This window comes from Lissotriton helveticus, chromosome 8 (assembly GCF_964261635.1).
Source record: "Lissotriton helveticus chromosome 8, aLisHel1.1, whole genome shotgun sequence".
In the NCBI taxonomy this organism is placed as follows: domain Eukaryota; kingdom Metazoa; phylum Chordata; class Amphibia; order Caudata; family Salamandridae; genus Lissotriton; species Lissotriton helveticus.
In genome coordinates, this window is record NC_136069.1 from 1667774762 (window position 1) to 1667799558 (window position 24797).

The window sequence follows — 24797 nt, forward strand, 5'->3', positions numbered from 1 at the left end:
TTAGGTATGATTGAAAACAAACAAATAAAATTTTAACAATCAGAAGTAACCTGGTGTCCTCAAATGCAGAGGGGTGAGACAAATAAAGGCCGAGAGTAGGTAAGCCCCCTTCCTCCCTCGCTGAAGTTTCCACATCTGTACTCTGGAGATGGTACAGGGCAGCCTTGGTCTGTTCTGAATCCCAGCATAAACCCTGTCCCCCTCCTTTATCAGAGCCACGACCATGGTGCTGCACAATACTTCTCACGCCTGCTCTTGGGCTCTCTTCTTCACGTTTCCCCTCCATGTGTGATCCTCTGCATGTCTGGAGCCACTAATACAGATTTATGAACCACAGTCTCATAGACCCGGCTCTTTTGAGACATTTTATTCATGGCACTGACTCAGTGGGCAGGGTTTGTGTGGCCTTTGAGGTGACATGGGCACCGTTTTTTGTTATAACACAACCTCCCTTTTCTCCTGCTTCTATTTCTCTTCTGCACCCAAACTTTGGGGCATATTTAACAAATAATCCTACAGCGCACCTTGCTGCGCTGTATGACGGGGAAAGTGCAGGAATGTGCCGTATTTAACAATATGTGGCGAATTCCTATCATTTCCCAGCACTGGCACACAATATGCTGCCTAGCGGCAACTCAAGCCCCCTCGCAGCAGGGTGCAAGCGTGCCTGTGTTGTAAGCAGGATTGCGTTTGTGCAGGAACACCTTCCTGCTCAAAAACAATCCCCTGAGGCATATTCTTCTTTCGAAGTATGCTGCAGAAAGCAGCACAGATAGAAAGAGGACATAATCAGGGTAAATAAATATATTTCTCCTTGTTACGCCTCACCTTGGGAAATGCAGCATTTTGATTCCCAGGTGTACCAGGAATGGTAATTCTGGGAAAGCATCAAAAACCATAGGAGTTGCGTGGGAGCAGCCAGGCTCCATCCATGGAACGCCTTCATGGAGCACTGTACCGCAATTCAGCGATTTACGCCGAATTGTGTAATTTTAGATTTATCAAGCCACGCCAGGTGACCTGCGTGGCTGTTGTGTGGCTCAAGGGCTACACGACTCCTACATAAATATGCCTTTTTAGGTCGAGCTGACGTTAGCATTCATGCGAAGCATGAATGCTGTCAGCTCGACAACTAATGTGATCCGTTTTTAGGAGAGTGGACACCAAAGTGTTACGAGCGTTTTCAGTGCCGGATTTCACCTCGGGAGCGCGCAGCATTGTCTGCAGTGGCAGTGTCAGTTTCGCTTTTTTATTACTTTCGTTTTTCCCGAGGCTGGCTGGAGCAGCGCTGCCTGCCTCCACTGGACATCCCACTGATGCAGGGCTCCGATGGGGCCAAACCAGAGCGCTGCCCGGTGCCCCCTCCTGGGTCCCTGTGAGGGCGGAGTAGGTGCCTGTGCTTTCTGATTCCAAACCCATTGCCCCAATCTGACTCCTGAACTGGTTCCACTGTACACCTGCCCCTGTTCCCCCACCCACCCCACCCCACACTCACTCTGTCCTCATGCACACATACACTCCCAGTCTATATCCTCATAGTGAAGATTTTAGGTCTAGGACTGTTATTCTCTTTGCTTTGCTGAACACTCCAGTGTGGGTGACACATGTGGACCATGAGGAGACAGCATGGCAGCTAGCACAGAGAGTGAGGAGCGGAGGGGGGAGGCATCAGAGGGTGGTGGCATCAGAGGGTGGTGACATCAGAGGGTGATGGCATCAGAGAGTGATGGCATCAGAGGGTGGTGGCACCGAAGGGCTGTGGCATCAAAGGGTGATGGCATCAGAGGGTGGTAGCATCAAAGGGTGATGGCATCAGAGGGTGGTGGCATCAGAGGGTGGTAGCATCAGAGGGTGATGGCATCAGAGGGTGGTGGCATAAGATGGGGATGGCATCAGAGGGGGATGGCATCAGAGGGTGGTGGCACCAAAGGGCTGTGGCATCAAAGGGTGATGGCATCAGAGGGTGGTAGCATCAAAGGGTGATGGCATCAGAGGGTGGTGGCATAAGATGGTGATGCCATCAGATGGTGGTGGCATCAGAGGGTGGTGGCATCAGAGGGTGGTAGCATCAGAGGGTGATGGCATCAGAGGGTGGTGGCATAAGATGGTGATGGCATCAGAGGGTGATGGCATCAGAGGGTGGTAGCATCAGAGGGTGATGGCATCTGAGGGTGGTGGCATCAGAGGGTGATCCATAAGAGTGATGCATCATCGGGTTGTAGCATCAGAGGTTGGTGGCATCAGAGGGCGATGGCATCATAGGGTGGTGGCATCATAGGGTGGTGGCATCAGAGGGTGATGACATCAGAGGGTGGTGGCATCAGAGGGAGATGGCATCAGAGGGTGGTGGCATCAGAGGGTGGTGGTATCATAGGATGGTGGCATCAGACGGTGTTGGTATCATAGGATGGTGGCATCAGACGGTGATGGCATCAAAGGGTGGTGGCATCAGAGGGTGGTGGCATCAGAGGGTGGGGGCATCAGATGGGGATGGCATCAGAGGGTGGTGGCATCAGAGGGAGATGGCATCAGAGGGTGGTGGCATCAAAGGGTGGTGGCATCAGAGGGTGGTGGCATCAGAGGGTGGGGGCATCAGATGGGGATGGCATCAGAGGGTGGTGGCATCAGAGGGAGATGGCATCAGAGGGTGGTGGCATCAGAGGGTGGTGGCATCAGAGGGAGATGGCATCAGAGGGTGATGGCATCATAGGGTGGTGGCATCAGAGGGTGGTGGCATCAGAGGGTGGTGGCATCAGAGGGTGATGGCATCAGAGGGTGGTGGCATCAGAGGGTGGTGGCGTCAGAGGGTGGTGGCATCCGAGGGTGGTGGCATCAGATAGGTATGGCATCATAGGGTGGTGGCATCAGAGGGTGATGGCATCAGAGGCTGATGGCATCAGAGGGTGGTGGCATCAGAGGGTGGTGGCATCAGAGGGTGGTGGCATCAGATAGGGATGGCATCATAGGGTGGTGGCATCAGAGGGTGATGGCATCAGAGGGTGATGGCATCATAGGGTGGTGGCATCAGGGGGTTGTGGTATCAGAGGGTGATGGCATCAGAGGGTGGTGGCATCAGAGGGTGATGGCATCAGAGGGTGAAGGCATCATAGGGTGGTGGCATCAGCTGGTGATGGCATCAGAGGGTGGTGGCATCAGAGAGTGATGGCATCAGAGGGTGGTGGCATCAGAGGGTGGTGGCATCAGAGGGTGGTGGCATCAGAGGGTGGTGGCATCAGATAGGGATGGCATCATAGGGTGGTGGCATCAGAGGGTGATGGCATCATAGGGTGGTGTCATCAGAGGGTGGTGTCATCAGAGGGTGATGGCATCAGAGGGTGGTGGCATCAGAGGGTGGTGGCATCAGAGGGTGGTGGCATCAGAGGGTGGTGGCATCAGATAGGGATGACATCATAGGGTGGTGGCATCAGAGGGTGATGGCATCAGAGGGTGATGGCATCATAGGGTGGTGGCATCAGGGGGTTGTGGTATCAGAGGGTGATGGCATCAGAGGGTGGTGGCATCAGAGGGTGATGGCATCAGAGGGTGGTGGCATCAGAGGGTGATGGCATCAGAGGGTGAAGGCATCATAGAGTGGTGGCATCATAGGGTGGGGGCATCAGAGGGTGGTGGCATCAGATGGGGATGGCATCATAGGGTGGTGGCATCAGCTGGTGATGGCATCAGAGGGTGGTGGCATCATAGGATGGTGGCATCAGATGGTGAAGGCATCATAGGGTGGTGGCATCAGAGGGTGGTGGCATCAGATAGGGATGGCATCAGAGGGTGGTGGCATCAGAGGGTGGTGGCATCAGAGGGTGGTGGCATCAGATAGGGATGACATCATAGGGTGGTGGCATCAGAGGGTGATGGCATCAGAGGGTGATGGCATCATAGGGTGGTGGCATCAGGGGGTTGTGGTATCAGAGGGTGATGGCATCAGAGGGTGGTGGCATCAGAGGGTGATGGCATCAGAGGGTGGTGGCATCAGCTGGTGATGGCATCAGAGGGTGATGGCATCAGAGGCTGATGGCATCAGAGGGTGGTGGCATCAGAGGGTGGTGGCATCAGAGGGTGGTGGCATCAGAGGGTGGTGGCATCAGATAGGGATGGCATCATAGGGTGGTGGCATCAGAGGGCGATGGCATCAGAGGTTGATGGCATCATAGGGTGGTGGCATCAGGGGGTTGTGGTATCAGAGGGTGATGGCATCAGAGGGTGGTGGCATCAGAGGGTGGTGGCATCAGAGGGTGATGGCATCAGAGGGTGATTGCATCAGAGGGTGAAGGCATCATAGGGTGGTGGCATCAGAGGGTGGTGGCATCAGAGGGAGATGGCATCAGAGGGTGGTGGCATCAGAGGGTGATGGCATCAGAGGGTGATGGCATCAGAGGGTGGTGGCATCATAGGGTGGGGGCATCAGAGGGTGGTGGCATCAGAGGGAGATGGCATCAGAGGGTGGTGGCATCAGAGGGTGATGGCATCAGAGGGTGATGGCATCAGAGGGTGGTGGCATCAGAGGGTGATGGCATCAGAGGGTGATGGCATCAGAGGGTGATGGCATCATAGGGTGGGGGCATCAGAGGGTGGTGGCATCAGAGGGTGGTGGCATCAGAGGGTGATGGCATCAGAGGGTGGTGGCATCATAGGATGGTGGCATCAGATGGTGAAGGCATCATAGGGTGGTGGCATCAGAGGGTGGTGGATCGTCAGCACTAATGATACAGCTCACAGAGAACTGTTTTCAAATAACAGCAAATGCAAATGTGTAGAGAACAGCCCGGGAGAGAAGACAACCTGCAGTCAATATCACTAGACACACTCACAGATCTATGTTGCCAGTAGTCAGGCACATGCTCGTTTCATTTCAAGGCCACTGATTACTAACTGTCCTGCTTCTCCTCTTCTTCGTGGACGTCATTGAGGGGCTTGTTTTTCTGGCTCTCTTTGTGCCCACCCCTCCAGCATTGCTCTCTCGGGTCAAGGAGGCAGAAGCAGGAAGTGAGGAGGCTCTAGTTATTTTGTGTTCTTCCCACCCCTTGCTTCCTCCTTAGGATGCAATCCTTATGCGATTCATTGAAAAACTTCTTGATTGACAAAATCAAAGCCATTAAAGCAAGTATTCCCATATGCTCGAGTCTTGCAAGACCAACAATACCCAAGAACTCATACAGGCTAGAACAGATTCAGTGATAAGTCAAGTCAAGAGATTTTCACAGATCTATTGACAAAAGTAAATTCTGGCTCTCCTAGGGATTGCTGCCCCCCTTGGATACTAAGGGAAGCCTTTACTGCTTGCCCAAGTCCAGCCATGACCCTTTTAAATGAGTCATTGTCCCAGGGCTATCTACCTGACACCTTTACGGAAGCTTCTGCTATCCCCCTCCTAAAGAAGCCAGGAGCAGACCCTAAAATCCTAACCAACGACCGCCCTATCTCATTGCTCCCTTACTTGGCCAAACTACTCGAAGCCCATGTAGCCAAAAGCCTATCTGCTTTTCTGGAGCAGTCCGAATATCTGGACCCACATCAAGCAGGTTTCCTCCCAGCTCACTCCACAGAGTCAGTTATACTGTCTGTATTGGATACACTGCGAGAGAAGGCAGACAGAGGCTCCCCGCAAAGCCCTGGTGTGGCTGGATCTTTCCGCGGCTTTTGACACGGTCAACCATAGCATCCTGGTCGACCGTGTCAAGGATGCAGGAATCCAAGGAACAGCCCTCGAATGGATTGGCTCTTTCTTAACAAACCGATTTCAGGCGGTCCGTCTAGGCCAATTCACGTACCCCAAGATTAGAACTACATGTAGTGTTCCCCAGGGATACTCACTTTCCCCTCATCTATTCAACTTATACCTTCTCCCTCTGATCCACGCCCTGAAAGAAAGAAAAGTTCCAACTTTCAACTACGCGGACAACCTCAAACTAGTGTTCCCTATCAATAATAGGGGAGAGGAGTTGGCCTAACGGCTAGGGCGCTCGACCTCGGACCTGGGGACCTGGGTTCGAGTCTCGGTAACGACGCCAAAACCTCCTGTGATTCTGGGCAAATCACTTAATCTCCCTGTGCCTAAAAAATGAATGAGTGTCCGTCCTCATGTAACGTAACTTGTGCTATGAAAAGCGCTCTGATACCTGATTCGGTTCGGGTCTAGTTCGCGCTATATAAAATCTCTGCAAAAAAAATAATAATAAATAACTCCCCTACTACCGTTCATGAATTCCAGACTACAATGCCGTTCATCCATGACTGGTTGAACAGCAATCAGCTGAAGTTAAATTTAGATAAGACAGAAGTGATTCTTACGGGAGGCTCCTTAAACCCCTGGAGCTCCCGCCTCTGGCCTAAAGAGCTGGGACTGCCTCCCACTCCTTCCATACCTGCCAAAACCCTGGGAGTCATAATTAATAATGATCTTACTATGAAAACTCAAAAAGGATCTGTAATCTCAACATGTTTTTTCAACTAAGAAAAATAAAGAAAATCAGCAGGTTCCTTTTACAAGAAGCAAAAATACAGGCAGTACTCTCCAACCCGCAACCTGTGATCTGCCCATATGCATCTCCTGACTATACCTCCCTTTAAACTGAAACGGTTTGGTGGAACAAGGTTCTTCACACTGGGTCCCAGATACTGGAACTCCCTACCTCTAGAGATTAGATCCTGCACAGACCTCATGATTTTTCGTAAACTCCTGAAAACTTGGTTATTTAGACAGGCATACGAGTAACATCTCAGCCCAACACTGTCAGGGTAGCGCCAAGAGACCAATCTGGTGTACGTGCACTCTACAAATTAAGTATAATATAACATAACAGGACTTTAGCAGCCAATAGGAGGCTGTTGAGGGCCCAAGGGTGAGGCCAAAGGTCATGTTGGTGATTTGACATTCATGTTCTTGTTTTCTCTTTCAATACACCAGATGTAGCCTGATGTAAGCCTTTGCTTGATCATTAACAACTTATGATATGATTGTAAGGACTGTGTGTACCCTCAGACAACTACAGGCAAAAGTTTTGACATTTAGATGAATGTGACTTCTTTTTTTGTGTTTGCGTAAACAAAAAGTTCAAATAAAATCCAGATTGCGTACAGACAATTAGTAACCACAGATGTGGGTCTCTGTCCCCGCAGTTTGCCCGCGTCTCTCAAGATGCCCCCCCAGATGTCCTCTACACCATGATGAAGGAAGAGTGGAGCCTCCATGTACCCAACCTGCTGCTGTCTGTGACTGGGGGAGCCAAGGACTTCATCATGAGGCCGCGACTGAAGAACCTCTTCAGCAAGGGGCTCGTCAAGGCTGCGCAGACCACAGGTGAGGACTGGGTTGCATGCACTTATCCTGGGATGAGAATCTCAACTGCCATATGAACTGGGGCGCAGCTAACGTCACTGCTGGTCTCAGCTGGTGCAGGGTTTTCATATGTTGGGGTAAAGAGAGGACCCACTTGGTCAAGGAGCTACTGGTGGAAAATGGGGGCCCACCATGCTGCTTCAGTCGATCCAACAGCACCAGTTGTGGACCTGACTCCTCCTCTGGGTCTCACCCACGGTGGAAGCGACTGCGAAGGAATCCTGCAGCTTATGAGGCATTGAAGACAGAGATGTCTGCTCATCCTTGCAAGGCACACATAGAGTACATACATAAGGAAAAGGCATATCCTAGGGGAAGTGAGGAGGGGCCATGGGGTGAAGGCTTGGATGTCACTGTGCATGGTTTACCTTTATTTACAGTACTGGAACCTGCAAACCAGTTTTTCAGCAAGAAAGATGCCAAAATGAAATGTGATTTCCATGTGCAAATTTGATGGCATGTCTCTTTTCATAGTGGTACAAAAGGAGATGGTGATGATGGACGGAGCATCCGAACCAATCAAACACTCACACCCAGTCAAAAGATCTGTGTTTAATCCATCACCGTTCTTTAGCCCACTCTGCGACCCCAGTTCAGACATGGCCATATGCAAATCAGTCTGACCCTGTGCCTCATGGGAACAAACCAGCCCGAACTGCCAAGCCATGCCTTCCCTGGACCAGAAACAAGCCTCAGAGGACCGGTTTCTGGCATTTCAGTCGTCCTCAGCCCGGCCTGCTTGAATCCAGTGGCAAAGTGAGCAAGGGACTCACGTCTGAGCATACCCTGCCAACTTATGGCAAACAAAGTGGTACAAAAGGGGGTGGTGATGGACGGAGCATCCAAACCAATCAAACACTCACACCCAGTCAAAAGATCTGGGTTTAATCCATCACCGTTCTTTAGCCCACTCTGCCACCCCAGTTCAGACATGGCCATATGCAAATCAGTCTGACCCTGTGCCTCATGGGAACAGTCCAGCCCGAACTGCCAAGCCATGCCTTCCCTGGACCAGAAACAAGCCTCCAAGGACCGGTTTCTGGCATTTCAGCTGTCCTCAGCCCGGTCTGCTTGAATCCAGTGGCAAAGTGAGCAAGGGACGCACGTCTGAGCATAAGCTGCCAATTTATAGCGAACAAAGTGGTACAAAAGGGGGTGGTGATGATGGACGGAGCATTCGAACCAATCAAACACTCACACCCAGTCAAAAGATCTGGGTTTAATCCATCACCGTTCTTTAGCCCACTCTACCACCCCAGTTCAGACATGGCCATATGCAAATCAGTCTGACCCTGTGCCTCATGGGAACAGTCCAGCCCGAACTGCCAAGCCATGCCTTCCCTGGACCGGAAACATACCTCGGAGGACCGGTTTCATGGTACTTCAGCCGTCCTCAGCCCGGCCTGCTTGAATCCAGTGGCAAAGTGAGCAAGGTACTCACGTCTTAGCATACCCTGCCAACTTATGGCAAACAAAGTGGTACAAAAGAGGGTGGTGATGGACGGAGCATCCGAACCAATCAAACACTCATACCCAGTCAAAAGATCTGGGTTTAATACGTCACCGTTCTTTAGCCCACTCTGCCACCCCAGTTCAGACATGGCCATATGCAAATCAATCTGACCCTCTGCCACATGGGAACAGTCCAGCCCGAACTGCCAAGCCATGCCTTCCCTGGACCGGAAACAAGCCTCCGAGGACCGGTTTCTGGCATTTCAGCTGTCCTCAGCCCGGCCTGCTTGAATCCAGTGGCAAAGTGAGCAAGGGACTCATGTCTGAGCATAACCTGCCAACTTATGGCGAACAAAGTGGTACAAAAGGGGGTGGTGATGGACGGAGCATCCAAACCAATCAAACACTCACACCCAGTCAAAAGATCTGGGTTTAATCCATCACCGTTCTTTAGCCCACTCTGCCACCCCAGTTCAGACATGGCCATATGCAAATCAGTCTGACCCTGTGCCTCATGGGAACAGTCCAGCCCGAACTGCCAAGCCATGCCTTCCCTCGACCGGAAACAAGCCTCCGAGGACCGGTTTCTGGCATTTCAGCCGTCCTCAGCCCGGCCTGCTTGAATCCAGTGGCAAAGTGAGCAAGGGACTCACGTCTGAGCATACCCTGCCAACTTATGGCGAACAAAGTGGTACAAATGTCTCTTTTCATGTAAATATCATTAAGTTATCCACAGTATTAAAGATAATCTGTGAAGCCGGCTTTATGCAGCCTTACCAGGTACCACACACCTGGTGTTAGAATAACACATTATTTTACAATTTCCTGCATCACTGCAAGATCCAAATTAGTCACATGTATTAACTCAGTCACTGAAGCGATGCCAGCGCGGCACACTGGATCTCAGTATAGTCCCCACAATAACTGAGTCACTTAGGTTGATGCCATGGCTGGCAAGGGGTTGTGTTATCTCTGATACCTTCAGCCAGCCTTGATATGACTTTCATTCAGCCAGTAACACTCTGCATATTGGGACATTAAACTCAAACAATTGCTATTGTGTATTTACACACATTTATGCAAAGTTAATATGTTTTGTGTACACGCACGCATGCACACACACCACACCCCACACATACACACACATATTCACCGTAAAAACCAACTGTTAAAGTAACGTTATTGTTAGGTGAAATGTCTAGTAACAACGTAACGTTTTAAACTCAACCACAGAAATTCATCAGTTAACGTTATAGTTATCTTAAGTAAATGTAACTTACGCTCTCGCCCTGCAGTTTTCAAATCAATAATTGTTTTGCAAATGTTGCAGTGATAATACCAATGATGTTATAGAAAATGTTGTGTGTGATGTAATATGTGGGGTAATTAGCAGTGCATGGTGAGGGCACGTGCTATAATTACCCTAGGGCAGGACTTATATTTACTTGAGATAACTATAACTGCAGAATTTCTGCATTTCTTTTTTGTTTAAAACGTTACGTTGTTACTGAAAATTTCACCGAGCTATAACGTTTACTACATTGTTAAATGTATATGGTCGGAATGTCGATCCGCCTGCACTTTTTGGATACCTTTCCACTAAATTAACAGTTCCGGAGTCCATTCATTTTTTGGAGGGCAGTGCCTGATATTTACAAGGTACGTTCAATCTGCGGCAAAACTATAATTGCACTTAATTCAGGAGCACGTTCCAATGGACATATAAAGAGCTTGGTTTCTAGACAGGAGAGAGTATATGTTTCATTCTAGTGGGCAGGATGCTTTTTCCAGATTGAAAGTTTGGCAAATCTCCAAGATGATAAGTAATTGGGTCTCTGGGATTGCACGCTTGGCTTATACACTCTCAGACCACGTTCAGGTCTATATTACATTAACTATTCCAGACATTACTGCTCATTTTAGACCACTGCTCTTCCCAGCAGGGGCACTTTTAGATTGAATGTTTAGGAAAGACGTGCTTGAATCTGTTACAGAATATTTCAGACTTAATGCCTTATCAAGGCCAGACAGGTGTTGTGGGAAGCCTTAAAGGCAAACATTAGGGGTATATGCATCATAAAACAAGCAGATAGACTTAAATTAATTAGACACACCATAGCTAAACTTGAGATTGCTCTTAAACAACAAGAAGCACAATATCTGGAGAACCCTAATACATCAACACAAGTACAGATTCTGTAGCTTAGACCTGAATATACTGATACAGCAGAAAGGTGGATAGGAAATCTAAGAAAATATGGATAGGCTGGTAGACCCGGTAGGCATTTATCTGGCATGGTCTGAGGGGCCACTACATTGTCGAGGGCTTTGGAAATACGTGCTAGCTAGGGAGTAAAAGGATACCACACTATTGATATCCTGGAATTCTTATACCTTTATACAGAGCTGTACGCATCATGTACCTCACGCACGGATGGCCAGGTCAATCACTATTAACACAATATGGCATTGACTTAATTTGATGATTCGCACAGAGAATATCTAGCACAATCTGTTCTAGGAGGGGATATTCAGCGAGCAGTCCATTAGTGTGCAGGAAGTAAGCTCCTGCCCACTGACAGTTTACAACTGGGTTCAAAAAGAAGTAGGCAGATATTCTCACACTATACCTCCTCCAAACATATAACGTGGCAAGGGAGATAGGGACATTGCCCCCCCACGATGCCACATGATGCAAGGGGCCCTATTAAGAACACCCCTTATACCTGACAAGGATCCTGCATACTGCTCATCATGCCCCTGCATATCCTTGATAAACCTACACAAATACAATTCTAGCTAAAATAGCTGATGCCACTAACGTCAAATATGGTATTAACTCAACAAACTGGGGGGCATATTATCAACAAAGTGGCGAAGAGAGGCGTTAGCCATCTTGGCTTGACGCCTCTCTTCGCCACTTCGGAAACGCTAGGCTGCACCATATTACCAAGGATATAGTGCAGCCTATCATTTCCCCCTGCGATGGCGGTAGTTTTTACAACTTATCGCTAGCGCAGGCACCCTTGCACCAGAGTGCAAGGGTGTCTGCGAGCAGGGAGGTTTGTTTATGTACAGGAAGGAGCTCCTTCCTGCACATAAACAAACCTTAAATGCCATTTTGTAACTTACACGTTGCTGCTTTATGCAGCACTCATGTAAGTTACAAATTGGCATTTTTAAAATGTGTGGGAATTTTTTACACACATGGAAAAAGCAAAAACGAGGAGAATGAAGCATTTCTCCTTGTTTCGCCACCTTAAGAACAGGACTTTCCTGTTCTTAAATTCGGCGCTGCCACCTATTATCGCCAAGCTTGATAATAGGTGGCAGTATCAAAGTCAATGGGTGTTGCGGTGGAACGCCCACCGCAACACCCACTGCACGCCCCCTTTCACGATGAGTTTATCGTGAAGGGGCCCTATTACCAAGGCAGCGTTAAGTCAATTAACATGGCTTTAAGCCACGTTAATTAACTTAACGCTGCTTTGATAATAGGGCGATGCAAATATCGCTGCGTTATCGGCAGAAAAGTGCCGATAACGCGGCGATAAGGGGCTTGATAATATGCCCTTGGGTTTGGACTTGGGCTTGTAACATCTTATAATTCCTACACACAATATTTGCTATGTCACTCCAACTAAATCCTAAGATCAGGCTCTGGCTGTGTTCCTCGATGCAGCCGAGGCATTTGACTCCATTGTTGCGGTACATGTTTAGGGTGCTGGAACGGATGGGGGTGGAAAGATAAAACCTACCTTGGCTGCAACTGTTGTTTACAAGGCCCACGTCTACAGCACTTGTAAATAATGGAATATCTCAGCTGATGGAGGTTTTTCAGGCACTTGTAATTATGCAATACATCAGCCTATAGAGGAGTTTTGCGGCACCAGACAGGGATGCCCCCTATCTCCACTTACATTCGCATTTGGGATGGAACCAATAGTGTGTGACAATATCACGCTCAACAAGGCTTGCATCTCACATCTTGTTAAATACTTGCAAGACAAAGCAAAAGGTGACTGGGTAATGTTTGCGCAATAAGAACTAATAAAGTGTTCTTCAAGTCAAATGGCTCAAGGGAACAGGGGAAAGCGGCCACCTGCGTCCCCCAGGCGAATCCTCTAGGGAGATAGAGGATTCAAAGACAAAACAAGTAGTTCCCGAGCACAAGCAGATTTCTTGTAGTCTCAAGAGAAAAGATGTCCACTATTAAATCAATATTCTTTCAAACGTCCAATGGGTTAATTCTTTTTATTTTATTTTTCTTTTCTCGTCATACATCTGAGAATTCTTCATCATAGTCTCAGTCTTCAAAGTTCATCAAATTCATATAAGACGTAGCCAATAGAAAAACCAATGCCAACACGTGTTTCGTCATGGGGCACAGTCTCCCAAATGACTTCTTCAGGGCTACAATGAAAGTAAAAAGATACAAAGTATAAGCAATGCTCTTTAACTCTCAACCACACCATCACCAATCAGTGGGCACTCCACCAAAAGCCAAAGTATAAAGATCAAATACTTGTGTTCCTATATGCAGATGACGTCTTGCTGTTTTTCATGGTTCCCATGGTTAACCTCTCGCCGCTGATCAGAATGTTTATGTGGTTTAAAGGATTTGGGGCTTAAAATAAACTGGAACAAATCTTTGAGATTCCTTCTGGCGCCAGAAATGCTCCACCAGCAATATCCATTAGTCTGGCAGCTAGATACTGTGAAATATTTGGAATTAAAATTCACGAGACATGGGGGGAAATTATGGGTGGAGCAATGGATTTGGCTTCCCTTGACCATGGTTTGTAGATTGGCCTTGATAAAAATGGTGGTCCTTCTGAAATTATGGTATATTTTTCACAGTATCCCTATTTACCAAACTCGCTAGTTCTCTGTGACAATACAAACCACGCTGGGAAGACTAGTGTGAGAAGGAAAACAACATGGAATTAAATGGACAACAGTATGAAAACCACATTCTGCGGATGGGCTTGAAATCCCAGACTTTGAGATACACATGCCAGGGTGGCGGTCAAATCCTAATTGCACCGGAGGGACCCCCGCTGCCCCTGCAGACGGTCCCTCCACCTCGGGGGTGGCGGACTGACGCAGGTCCGTCCGCCATCCTAATAGGCCCCTCAATTTGGACTTCAGGTGTAAAGTTAGACTTCAGGTGTAAAGTTAGACTTGAGATTTAAATTCACCCAGTGAATCTATTGTCTTTTGAGACGCAAAGAAGCCCAGAATACAGAGACCAATTCCACCCCACAAGTTTACACTGATAACACATATTATGTACCCTCCTCCTGCATTGTTTCTGGTAGTATCATTTCCCATCAGATACCAGCCCTCCCCTCGTGATTAGCTTGCCCTGCCCTGGGCTCCTTCCTGTGCCCATGGAGGGTGGTAGGGCTCATTCTAATTATTTTCTGGTGCTGTATCAATCTTAGGATCTCCCCAATTCCACAATTATTTCCGTCTTCTCATCAGTTTCCATGACTCTCAGTCCCATCTCTACCTTTTTATTTTTTTTATTTTCATCAGATAGGGCATAATCATATAATTGACATAAGCAAAACAAATTAATATAGATAAACAGATATATTAATTAATGCATAGGCAAGGACATAATAGAAAAAGAAAGAGGGGGAAGGGAAAGAGATCTCGTAATAACATAACAGATAAGAAAAAGCAATCACAAACATTTTAAGTATATTACTTCTTATTCCATATTTTACCCAGATCTAGTTAAATTAGGCCATTTAGGGCCATTGGCCCACACAGCGCCTCTAATTTGACTAATGATTTAATCCCCTTTGCCTTTGCCACAGCGGCCTCTAAACCGTAGATATCTCTGATAATCGCCAACCAATCCTCTGCTGCAGGGGGTGTAGTAGAAACCCATGCCCTCGCAATAGCCAATCTGGCTGCAGCCATCAAAATCGTAAAGAGACGTGCTACTGCCGGGTTATCATCCTTGTATCCCAACATAATTTCGAGATCGGTAAGTATGTGATCCAAACCTATTTTAGAGCTAATTATTTGCTCAATTTTCCTCCAGTATCCATTCAATTCTGGACATTCCATAAAATATGTTTTAAGGTAGCCGCATACAATCCACATTTCAAGCATTTCACCTTATCCCCCATCTTATTTCCCTTGGCCCATTTGGCTATTCTAGCAGGGGTATAATACATCATGCAAGTAATACGTATTTGCTGGAGTTGTAGACTGACCGAGTGGACTGAGTCCTTAACATAGCCTAGTACTTGTTCGATCATTCTAGGTGAGACAATTGTCCCCAAAGTCTGAGTCCAGCGTTCCGCTAATTTCTCATTGCCCAATGGTCTATAAATATGTAAGAGAGCATACATTGAGCCAATGAGAGATTTAGACTTCTCCCTATAGATACAGTCCCAGATTGTTGAATGTTTTATTTCATCTACAGTCAGATTAGAGGCTAGATAGTCCTTAATTTGTACATATTTAAAAAAAACAATGGGCTGGTAGTTTATAGGCCAGGCTTAAATTTTCGAATGATTTGATATCTCTATCATTATATAGATGGCCCAGACAGTTTACTCCATGGTTCGCCCAGATTTTACCCGCTTGATCCTTAAATACCTCAGGGAAAGTCGGATTCCCCCACAATGGGTAATTGTTATGGAATAATGGTAGATTGCACCTAGTAGACATTGCTTGCCAAATATAAGTAATATCCCTTATGGTCTTGAATTTTACCCTTTTAAAATAGTTTGGGTCTCTAATTCCATATAAGAATGTATCCCTCTGATTCCCAAGCATAAACCTAAACACACAATCAGATTGATCTAGGCCAAGCAAACTACAAAAACGGCCCGTAAAGGCGGCCCAAAAATAGCTTTTGAAGTCTGGGAGGCCAAGGCCACCTTGATCATATGTAGCTTTAGGTAATTCAACTGGCCTCCTAGGTTTTTTATATCCCCAAATAAAACTGCTGAAACCCCCCTCTAATGTTTTTAAAAATACGTTGGGGACTTTCAAAGGAATAGAACGAAACAAAAATAAAAATTTAGGCAGTATTTTCATTTTGATCAAATTACATCTACCTAACAGGCCTATGGGAGGGTGTATGACATTACAACGCATGCTTTTACATCGCATGCCTTTACAATGCGGTTTTTACAGCGCAAACCTTTACAACGCATAGCGCTTTGGGGTGCCGGATAGTGAATAGTTTAATTTACTATTCCAACTCCAGTCCCCGTGAACACTAGGGAAGGTGTTGGACAGTAAATTAAACGTATTCCCTATCCTAGAGCGCCCCCCAGCGAAATGCGTTGTAATGGTTTGCGTTATAAAAGTTGCGTCGTAAAGGCACTGCGTGGTAAAAGTTGCATTGTAAAGGATGTTTCCCCTATAGGAAGCCTATGCCATATTTTTTGCAATTTATTAGTTTCTTTTAACAAGAGTACATCATTTAAATCGATAATCTGATTAATCTTAGCCGTTATCCTTACTCCCAAGTAAGTTACAGTTACACAAGATGCAGTAACGGAATTATGGATCCCCACATTAGTTATTACCTGAGTCTTGTCAGCATTTAGTTTGTAGCCTGCCATTTTGCCAAATTTGTCTGCTTCAATCTTAATACTCTTTACAACTTCCTCAGGATTAATTGCATAAACTGCAATGTCATCTGCATAGGCTGTGATCTTTAATTTAGTATTGTCAGCTTTTAGAGGTTTGATTTGAGCGCATTTTTGTAGTGTGCCCAGGAATGGCTCAATGTAAAGAGCAAATAATAACGGGACAGAGGGCATCCTTGCCTTGTCCCACACAGAATCTGGAATGGAGATGAACACATTTCCCCATATGACAGCTTGGCCTGTGGTTTACTGTAGAGCTTGTACACAGGACCGGAATTTAAGTCCAAGACCAATTTTAGCTAATACGACCCATAAGAAGTCCCACCTGACTCGGTCAAAGGCCTTTTCGGCGTCTAGTAATATCATACCGAAGTCAATCCCTTTTTTGTATGTATAGTCAAATGCCCCAATAGCCATATTAACGTGTGCAGTGGTGTCCCTCCCAATAATAAATCCATGTTGTCTTTCAGAGGCGCTAGACGGGTTGCCAAGATCTTTGAAATTACTTTTGCATCAGTATTAATCAGTGAAATAGGCCGGTATGACCCACATTTCGTTTGAGATTTGCCTTTTTAAGAAAATAAAAAATACTATTTGTGTTGTATTCCATGATTTCGGTACCTGCCCGCTTATTGCCACTGATTGTATCATCATTCTGCACATAGGCAGTAATAGTATTCTTCTAAAAGATTTATAAAATTCTAATGGTAGCGAGTCGACTCCAGCTGCCTTCCCCGTTGATAGAGCAGACAAAGCCAGTTCCACTTCTTCTATAGACATTGTGTCTTCTAGTTTGGCTACTTCCTCCTCATCAGCTATTAATATACCGCTGTCCTCAATATAGTTCAATATATCTTCCTGTTTCGGGTCCCATGTAGGGGAATAGAGTTTCTGATAGAACAAAGAAATTTGCTCTAAAATGCCGACCGTTCAGTGTGCATATAGCCGTCTGGGCCCCTTATACCACTGATCTTGGTTTTTGCTTTTGCTTCTGCAGTCTGATAAGCCAGTACCGGCCCTATATGTTCACCATATTCGTATTTCTCCAGTCGATGTTTAATAAAATTAGCTGCCATTTTTTCCCGAAGGGTCTTCTTCACTAATACTCTTGCATCTATTAATAATAGGAGCAGAGTATCTTGAGTAGCCTGACCTTTATTTGCTGCTTCCATATGCTGCACCTCAAGATTGCGTAGAGTGCTTATTAGAGACTCTGTTTCATTTCTACATTTCTTATTCCTCTCATAAATGACCACGAACGAACGCTTTCATGGTTTGCCATACAATCGTCGGCGAAGCTGTTCCCGTATTAACTCTAAAGAACTCTTCTCTTCCGCAAGGGCCCATTCGGTCATCTCTGCCAACCTGGCTTTCTTAGTGGGATTCTACGTGATCCCTGGCCTATCGCTATGTAGTTCTTTTCCTGCAATAAACCCGATGCTGCAAATTTATGTTCCATCTTTCTACTCAGGGTTTTGGTAAAATGATCCCAGCTGTGTTGTACTGCTCCTGTACCGCTTCCTCCCAGGATTCTGATATTATCAAATATTGCCAGGTCTCCGGATCCAAATATTCTGGGCACACAGGGGATCTATTTGGGAATATTCTGTGTAATTCCCTCCTTCACCTGTGCAAAGGTAGTTTCCCATTCAGAATCTGAAAGGGGGTCCTGTAAGTCCCCGTCCCAGGCCCATCTGGCCTTCAGCGGGGCTAGCTGCCGGTCCACTTTCAAGGCCCCATTAAGCTCTTAGCTGCCTGATGTCTCTTCCAGCCTTGTTTCCAGTGTAATGGATGCCACCGGGGTGTCTGGGAACCCAGTCCAGATCTCCCTAAGCAGAGCTCAAGGTCAGGCAGTCCTGGTCCTCCCAGCACTGTGTCCACTTTCAGGGTGTCTCAGCGCACCCCGTTTCTCTTCCTGTCCATACCAACAGCACTAGCAGACAGGCCAGTTCTTTAAATGTTGTTCTGGGTGTGGGAAGTGATGAATTTTGCTGTATGTAAAGCAGCCAGGGAGCAGGACCACTTTCTATAGAGCAGTGGTCTTCAAACTTTTTGATGCCGAGACCCCCCATCCAAATGTTTTAGGCGTAAGGATCCCCAGACAAAGATTTCCAGAACCTGGTTGCACCTCATAAGTCCCAGTTTAACACCCAAATATTGCAATAAGCAACAAAAAGGTGACCAGTACAGCTTCACAAAAGGCTTACAGGGCAGCAACACCTGTTGCTCCTTTTAGTAACATTTGAATCTTTTGAGTAAATAATTTTTTTTAAATCTGCAGATTATGCGGCAGATGATGGATTATGTGGCAAATGCTGCAAATCTATAATTATGCTAAAATTGCTGTGGCCGCACAATCACATAATTCTAGTGGCCCTTGGTATAACAGCTGTAATGCATGGGCTGATACTTTATTGCATGACATTAGTGGAAAACCATACTATATTTCATGGGATGCTGACAGCTTGGCATTTACAGCTACATGTAACTGGAAGTAGCTAAACATCAATTATCATCATTAAAGCATACGTATATTTTTTAGGTCTTTCACCGTGAGGTAGCTACATATAAAATAAGGGCAGCTTCAATGAATAATAAATACATTTTAAGAAGTTGTTACTCAGTGGGAAATGCACTATAATAAATTATAAAACCTCTATTAGTTAATGCACTGCAAAAGTCTGTGTGAAACCAGGGAGCCACAGAATGAAATTATGGTTGGTGCAGTGGAGAATAGTGACCTGTGTATTTTTAGTGCAATGAGGTCACAACCCATGACAGAAAGCACTGTGAATATGTAAGTCTTTATTTTATACTTGCATTACACACAGTACGAGATAGACCACTAAAAATGCGCAAAATATTTTTCTATAAAATGGTCCTTCCAAAATATATGGGCTGCTTCCAGAATATAGGGGCTTATCTATAAGCCCCTTGCGCTGCAGGTGCGTCATTTTTAATGACGCTCTGGTAGCGCAGAGTGCTAGACCCATATCTATGAGGCCACGTAAAGTCACTTGGCGTGGCTTTTCAGGGCCTCCTAGATATGGTGTAAAGCAAAGCAAGTCGATGCGTTGCCTTACACTGCATCAGGGCGTTGCGGTGGGTTTTTCCTTGGGTATTGACACATTCTCAGATTTACAAGGATCTGTAAACCTAAGGATGTGTCAAAACTGTAAGCTGCCCCTGGGGATGCATAACGCGGAGAAATATCTTTATTTCGCTTCAATTGTTTCCTCTTTCTATGTATAGCACACATTGAAAGAGGAAGAAGCCTCCTTGGGTTGTTTTTGCGCAGGAAGGCATGCCTTCTTGCACAAAAACAATCCTGCCAACAATGCGGACGCCCCTGTACCATGGTGCAAAGGTGCCTGCGTTGGCTCTAGGCACCAAATTGTGCGCCGGCAGAAAGGACAGGAGTGCACCTTCTCTTATGAATACAGTCCATTCGTGCTCTTATGAATTGGCGTGGGGCAGTGCAACACAAGTATTTGCGGAGCTGCCTTACGGGGATACAGTGGCCCTTATATTATTAGATCTAAGTGCCGCTTTTGATACGGTTTCCCATACCGTATTAATTAAATCTTTACAGGCACTGGGCAACTCTGGATTAGCGCTTGGCCGGGTGTCCTCCTTTTTATCGGAGCGAACATTCCAGGTGTTCTCTACTAGCGGCAGGGCTTGCATTGTTTTCCTACGCGGATGATACTAAAATCATCTTTTCTCTATCAGCGGATGGGAAACAAGACCCTTCTACTCTACAATTAGGCTTGCGCAAGATTGCATCATGGATGCAAACCAATTTGCTCAAGCTTAACGGGGAAAAGACGGAAGTGCTTATCTTTGGGAAAGACTCTGAACATTGGGGCCCCCAACATTGGGCAGCTGAAATGGGACCTTTACCTACGCCTTCTTCGCAGGCTCGCAATCTAGGCTTTATTATTGACAACAAATTGTCAATGAAACAACAGGCAGTACAAACTGCAGCCACCTGTTTTACCATCTTAAAATGGTTAAAAAAATAATTTGGATGCTCCCTGTTGTCACCCAAAAGACAGTTGTCCAGGCTCTTGTAACATCTCATCTGGATTACGGTAACATTCTCTTCTTGTGGTCTAACAGAGAGGTATTACGCAAGCTTCAGGTGGTGCAAAATTCTGCAGTCAGATTGCTCTGTGGTCTTCCCAGAATGTCCAACATGGGAAATGCCCTGAGAGAACTGCATTGGCTTAAGGTAGATCACCGTATAAAATTGAAAGCCCTATGCTATATGTTCAGAATTAAGATCGGTTCTGCCCCTAAATATTTACAAGATCTGGTAAGCGCGTACCGTTCCCTGCGCCTACTTCGCTTGTCTTCAGAAGAGCTTTTTGAAATTCCTAGGTTCATATTGTTGAGAATGGGAGGCCGCTCTTTTTCTCTACTTGGGCCAACCTTGTGGAATTCCTTACCTGATGTGATGAGGATGGAGAAGCTGTTCCCCAACTTCCGGAAGCAATTAAAAATCTGTTTTTTTAATCAACATTGCTAATTCAGATTTTTCTGAGTTTCTGTCATGGCCTGCGCTGGGAAACCCTTCTTGGGTAGCTGTGCGCATTACAAAATAAATTAACATAACATAACATAACGCCCAAAGATTTTAGTAACATCCAGCCCCTATGTAATGCAATTTTTGTTTACATAAGTGTCCCTTCAACACAGTCTCATGGATAGAAAGCACTATGTAAATACAAAGACAATTAAACACACACACTTCGCAGCTCTACCACTCAAAAAGCTTCAAGTGATATGATCAATTAACTGCATCAGCACTCTCCGATCCGGAGAAATCAAGCCAGGCAGACAGCTAAACAAACACACCTTTCTGTCAGTGTGCTGCTGGCCTGAAAGAAATGCAAATGTGCACAATGAGTTTTTCTGCAAATTCTTTCCACGATTAGCGGTCTGCCTGGCTTGATTTCCCAGCACAGGAAAGCATTTTAATTAATCGTCTGGGGCCGTTTTCTTTTTGCAAATGAAGTGCGCGACCCCCTTTACATGCCTCCATGGCCCCTCCTGGGGGTCGCGCCCCACAGATCGAAGGCCTCTGCTCTAGAGCCACTCTGCCCACAATGCAAAGCGGTAGCGTGCTCCAGAAACCTATAGATGCCCCAGGCCCTGCACCGCTTCAGGCACTGCAAGCAGTGACCTGCCCCACGCAGGCAGAGGTGACACTTGGCAGCACTGCTGACATCAGCTCTTGATAAAGACAGTAACCCACCAGTGCGCATGCGTGGCTTCAGGAGTGCATCTCACAGGCCATGCATCGCTTCAGTAGCTCCCTCCCTGCTCCTGCCTGCGAAGCATCGGTGAAGCTTCCAGGGCCCCTCCATACATCACCCCCATTAACCATCTCTAACTCCCTGATAGACTCGGCCCCTCTTTCTAGTAAGGGGATGAGAATGCGTCATCATCAAGCCTGCCTCAGGCCCTCCGGGGGCACTGGAGCGGCCGTATTGATCGCAGGTGGTTGGGCTGCATCTGGTAATGCAGGGCTTACTGCCAGCATAAACAGATCTGTTTCCTGAGATCCGCCAGCATGGCAGCGCGCAAAGCTGTGAGGCATTAAGAGGGCTCCTCCGGGACCTTCGAGATGGGATTCAAATAAAACAATCATTGGCTTAGCCAATAGGTCTCCCCTTTGGGACCTTATAAGTGTTTGCCAGAGGGATTGGCTTTGCCAATGTGTTTAAGCTATGTTGTAGAGCAGAGGGGGTGCTATGAAGCATGTTGAGAAGTTATGATAACGTGTTATAAGCATTTTGTTACCTTATATATAACTAAGAAGACAAAAAAGAGTGGAGGTTGTGAAATAGAACCTGAATTACAACACGAGCAGTGGACAGACACTCTGGGAGAATTATTAAACAAACAGTGGTTCTGCCACAACACACTTTACAAAATTGACCTTTTACCACCTCATACTGTGGGATTACACTAAATGTTTGCAAAAAGATCAGTCTAAACACATACTCAAGAAAAATAGATACAAATTAATTGTATTACTAGAACCAAATTTAAACTTTATAAGTTAAAGAATCATATGTCATCTCAAAACAGGACATATCATATGTCAATTCAAAAACAGGACATATACACAAAATAAGTGGGACATGAAAAATGAAGTGAATTGTACATCTATCACAACACAATACAATAGATACATAAATTATTTACATGACAAACAGTTACATATAAACATAGCGTGAAAACAAAATAATAATCTCAGTATGACCTAAGGTTGTATTCCTTATTATTTGTAATGGTCAAAGTGGATTAGCGCTTCTAATTGGGCGCCAACGTTTCGACCTTTGTATTATTGGGCACGATGAAAAACATTAAACTAGGGTCTTCTTCAGGACAAGTAAACTATAGCCTGTGTATAGCCTTATGGTCCCAGAGGGAATACAAGAGTAGCAAAGAGGGCTAATAAAATGCTTCCTCCTAGAGCTCATGAGTAGCTCCTGATCAAGTTGAAACGAAAAGGGGGTGAAGGGCGGGCACAGCGTGCTCTCACACAACTTCTGGCGTCAAATGCTCAGAGAGATCCAGTAGTTGCAGAAAAAATAGGGGCAGTCTGCCTCCTTAAGTATGACCAAATCAGTTCTAGTGAGAGATTGCCACAGAAACCATCTCCTGCGTCAACAGCTCGGAGAAAGGAGAAGGCACTCTGTTACTACGCTCCGTGCAAGCAAGTATGAAGAGTATATGTCAATTAGTAACCCTGGGGATCCAAGTGGTTTACAATATATGGAGATGAAGGTATCTCGCTAATTAAGTGACAACTCTGAGCTGTTTTAAAAAACATCTAAAAAAGTGGCTGTTCTAACTAGCTGTTCTCTCAATTCCCTCTCATCTCCTGCCTGTTAAAGCCACGATTTCCCTTCGGGGACAAGTTGTGTATTATTCCAAAACCCAATTAACATAACATAACATAATAGTGCCCTGCTGGGACCATGACTATTTTTGATGCTTTGGCGGCGCACAAGGCAGACCCATATCTACGAAGCCACAGAAAGCCACCCTGCATTGCTTTACATAGCCTCGTAGACATAGTGTAAGGCAACACAGTGAAAGTCGTTGCGTTGCTTCACACTGCCTCGGGGAGGCTAGCCATTGGCGTTACAGTAGGTTTTCCCACTCAACGCCCATGGTGTTTGGCATATTCCCAGATTTACAACATAGGGACTGATTACAATGTCGGTCAGAAAGCATTCTGACCGACTCAGTGTCGGAATGGTTTCCGACCAACCTGAGTTCAGGGAGTCTGACTGACTGATTACGTTGGTTCCGAACACTGTTCGGTCGGACTCCCATTGACTTCAATGGGACCCTGTGTTCCGCCCTACAACACAGGCTCCCACTGAAGAAAGGGGTGGTTGCGGAAAACCGGGCACCCTGTAGCAGGCACGCCATAGTGCCTGCCACACTGTTCATGGTTGCAAAGAGGGGTTCCATGGGTAACCCCCATGGGCCCCAACTGGAGGCCTCTGGGTGAAGAGGGGCCTGCTACAGAACCCAAGGTCAGATTCCGACAGCCGATCCGTGTCCGACAAACCGAGTTGGAAAGGCTGTCCGAATCCGACATCGCAATCTGTCTGTTGGGAACACAGTCCATAGAGCCATACGAGTCTGCTCCGACCGACTCGATTCCTCCAAATGCCAGTCGGAACCGAGTCAGAAGGACCGAACGGTTACTTACCATCGTAATCGCTCAGTCGGAAGTGTTTCCGAGTCGGTCAGAAACTCGGGATCGGACACGGATTCGGACAAACCAAATTGCCGGCCTGAGCTTTTCCGACCGACATCAAAATCAGGCCCATAGTGTAAATCTGGGAATGCCTCAAAACCCTGCGCCTCCCCAGGGGTGGCGTAACTGTTGTTTTTGAGACGGAAGGTGTCCCTTCCTGCACAAAAACATCCTGATTTAAATGCGGACACCCTTACGCCATGGTGCATTGGGGTGCCTGTGTGGCGCTAGGCAACCATATGTGCGCCAGAGCAGTGTAAGAGGACAAGAATGACCCGTATGTCATAGATACAGCACATTCCTGCCCTTTTCTTTTGACGCAAGGCAGCGCAGCAAAGTGATTTAATGCCTTCTCTACATCAAAAACTTGAAAAGAAAGCCCTAAATTTGTTGGGTACCAGACCTCAGGCCATATCTTACAGGCATGTAAATCAGGGCAGAAAGAGAGGGAGGAGGTGGGAGGGGAAGGTGCCCCGGCACCCACAGGAATCCTGTGACACTTAGGGCCCTATTTACACGTTTATGATGCAGGGCAGCACAGTAAGTCACATTGCTGCGCTGCCCTGTATCAAAAGGAAAG

At 46.5% G+C, this 24797-nt stretch overlaps 1 protein-coding gene across 1 annotated transcript in view; it reads left to right on the forward strand.

Moving 5' to 3' along the window:
* Positions 1 to 24797, forward strand: part of LOC144774080 (transient receptor potential cation channel subfamily M member 2-like) — a 358014-nt gene that overhangs the window by 35519 nt on the left and 297698 nt on the right. Inside the window, exon 3 of the mRNA XM_078659107.1 lies at positions 7132 to 7312. Coding sequence (XP_078515233.1) covers positions 7132 to 7312 — 181 coding nt within the window. The remainder of the gene's footprint in view (positions 1 to 7131; positions 7313 to 24797) is intronic.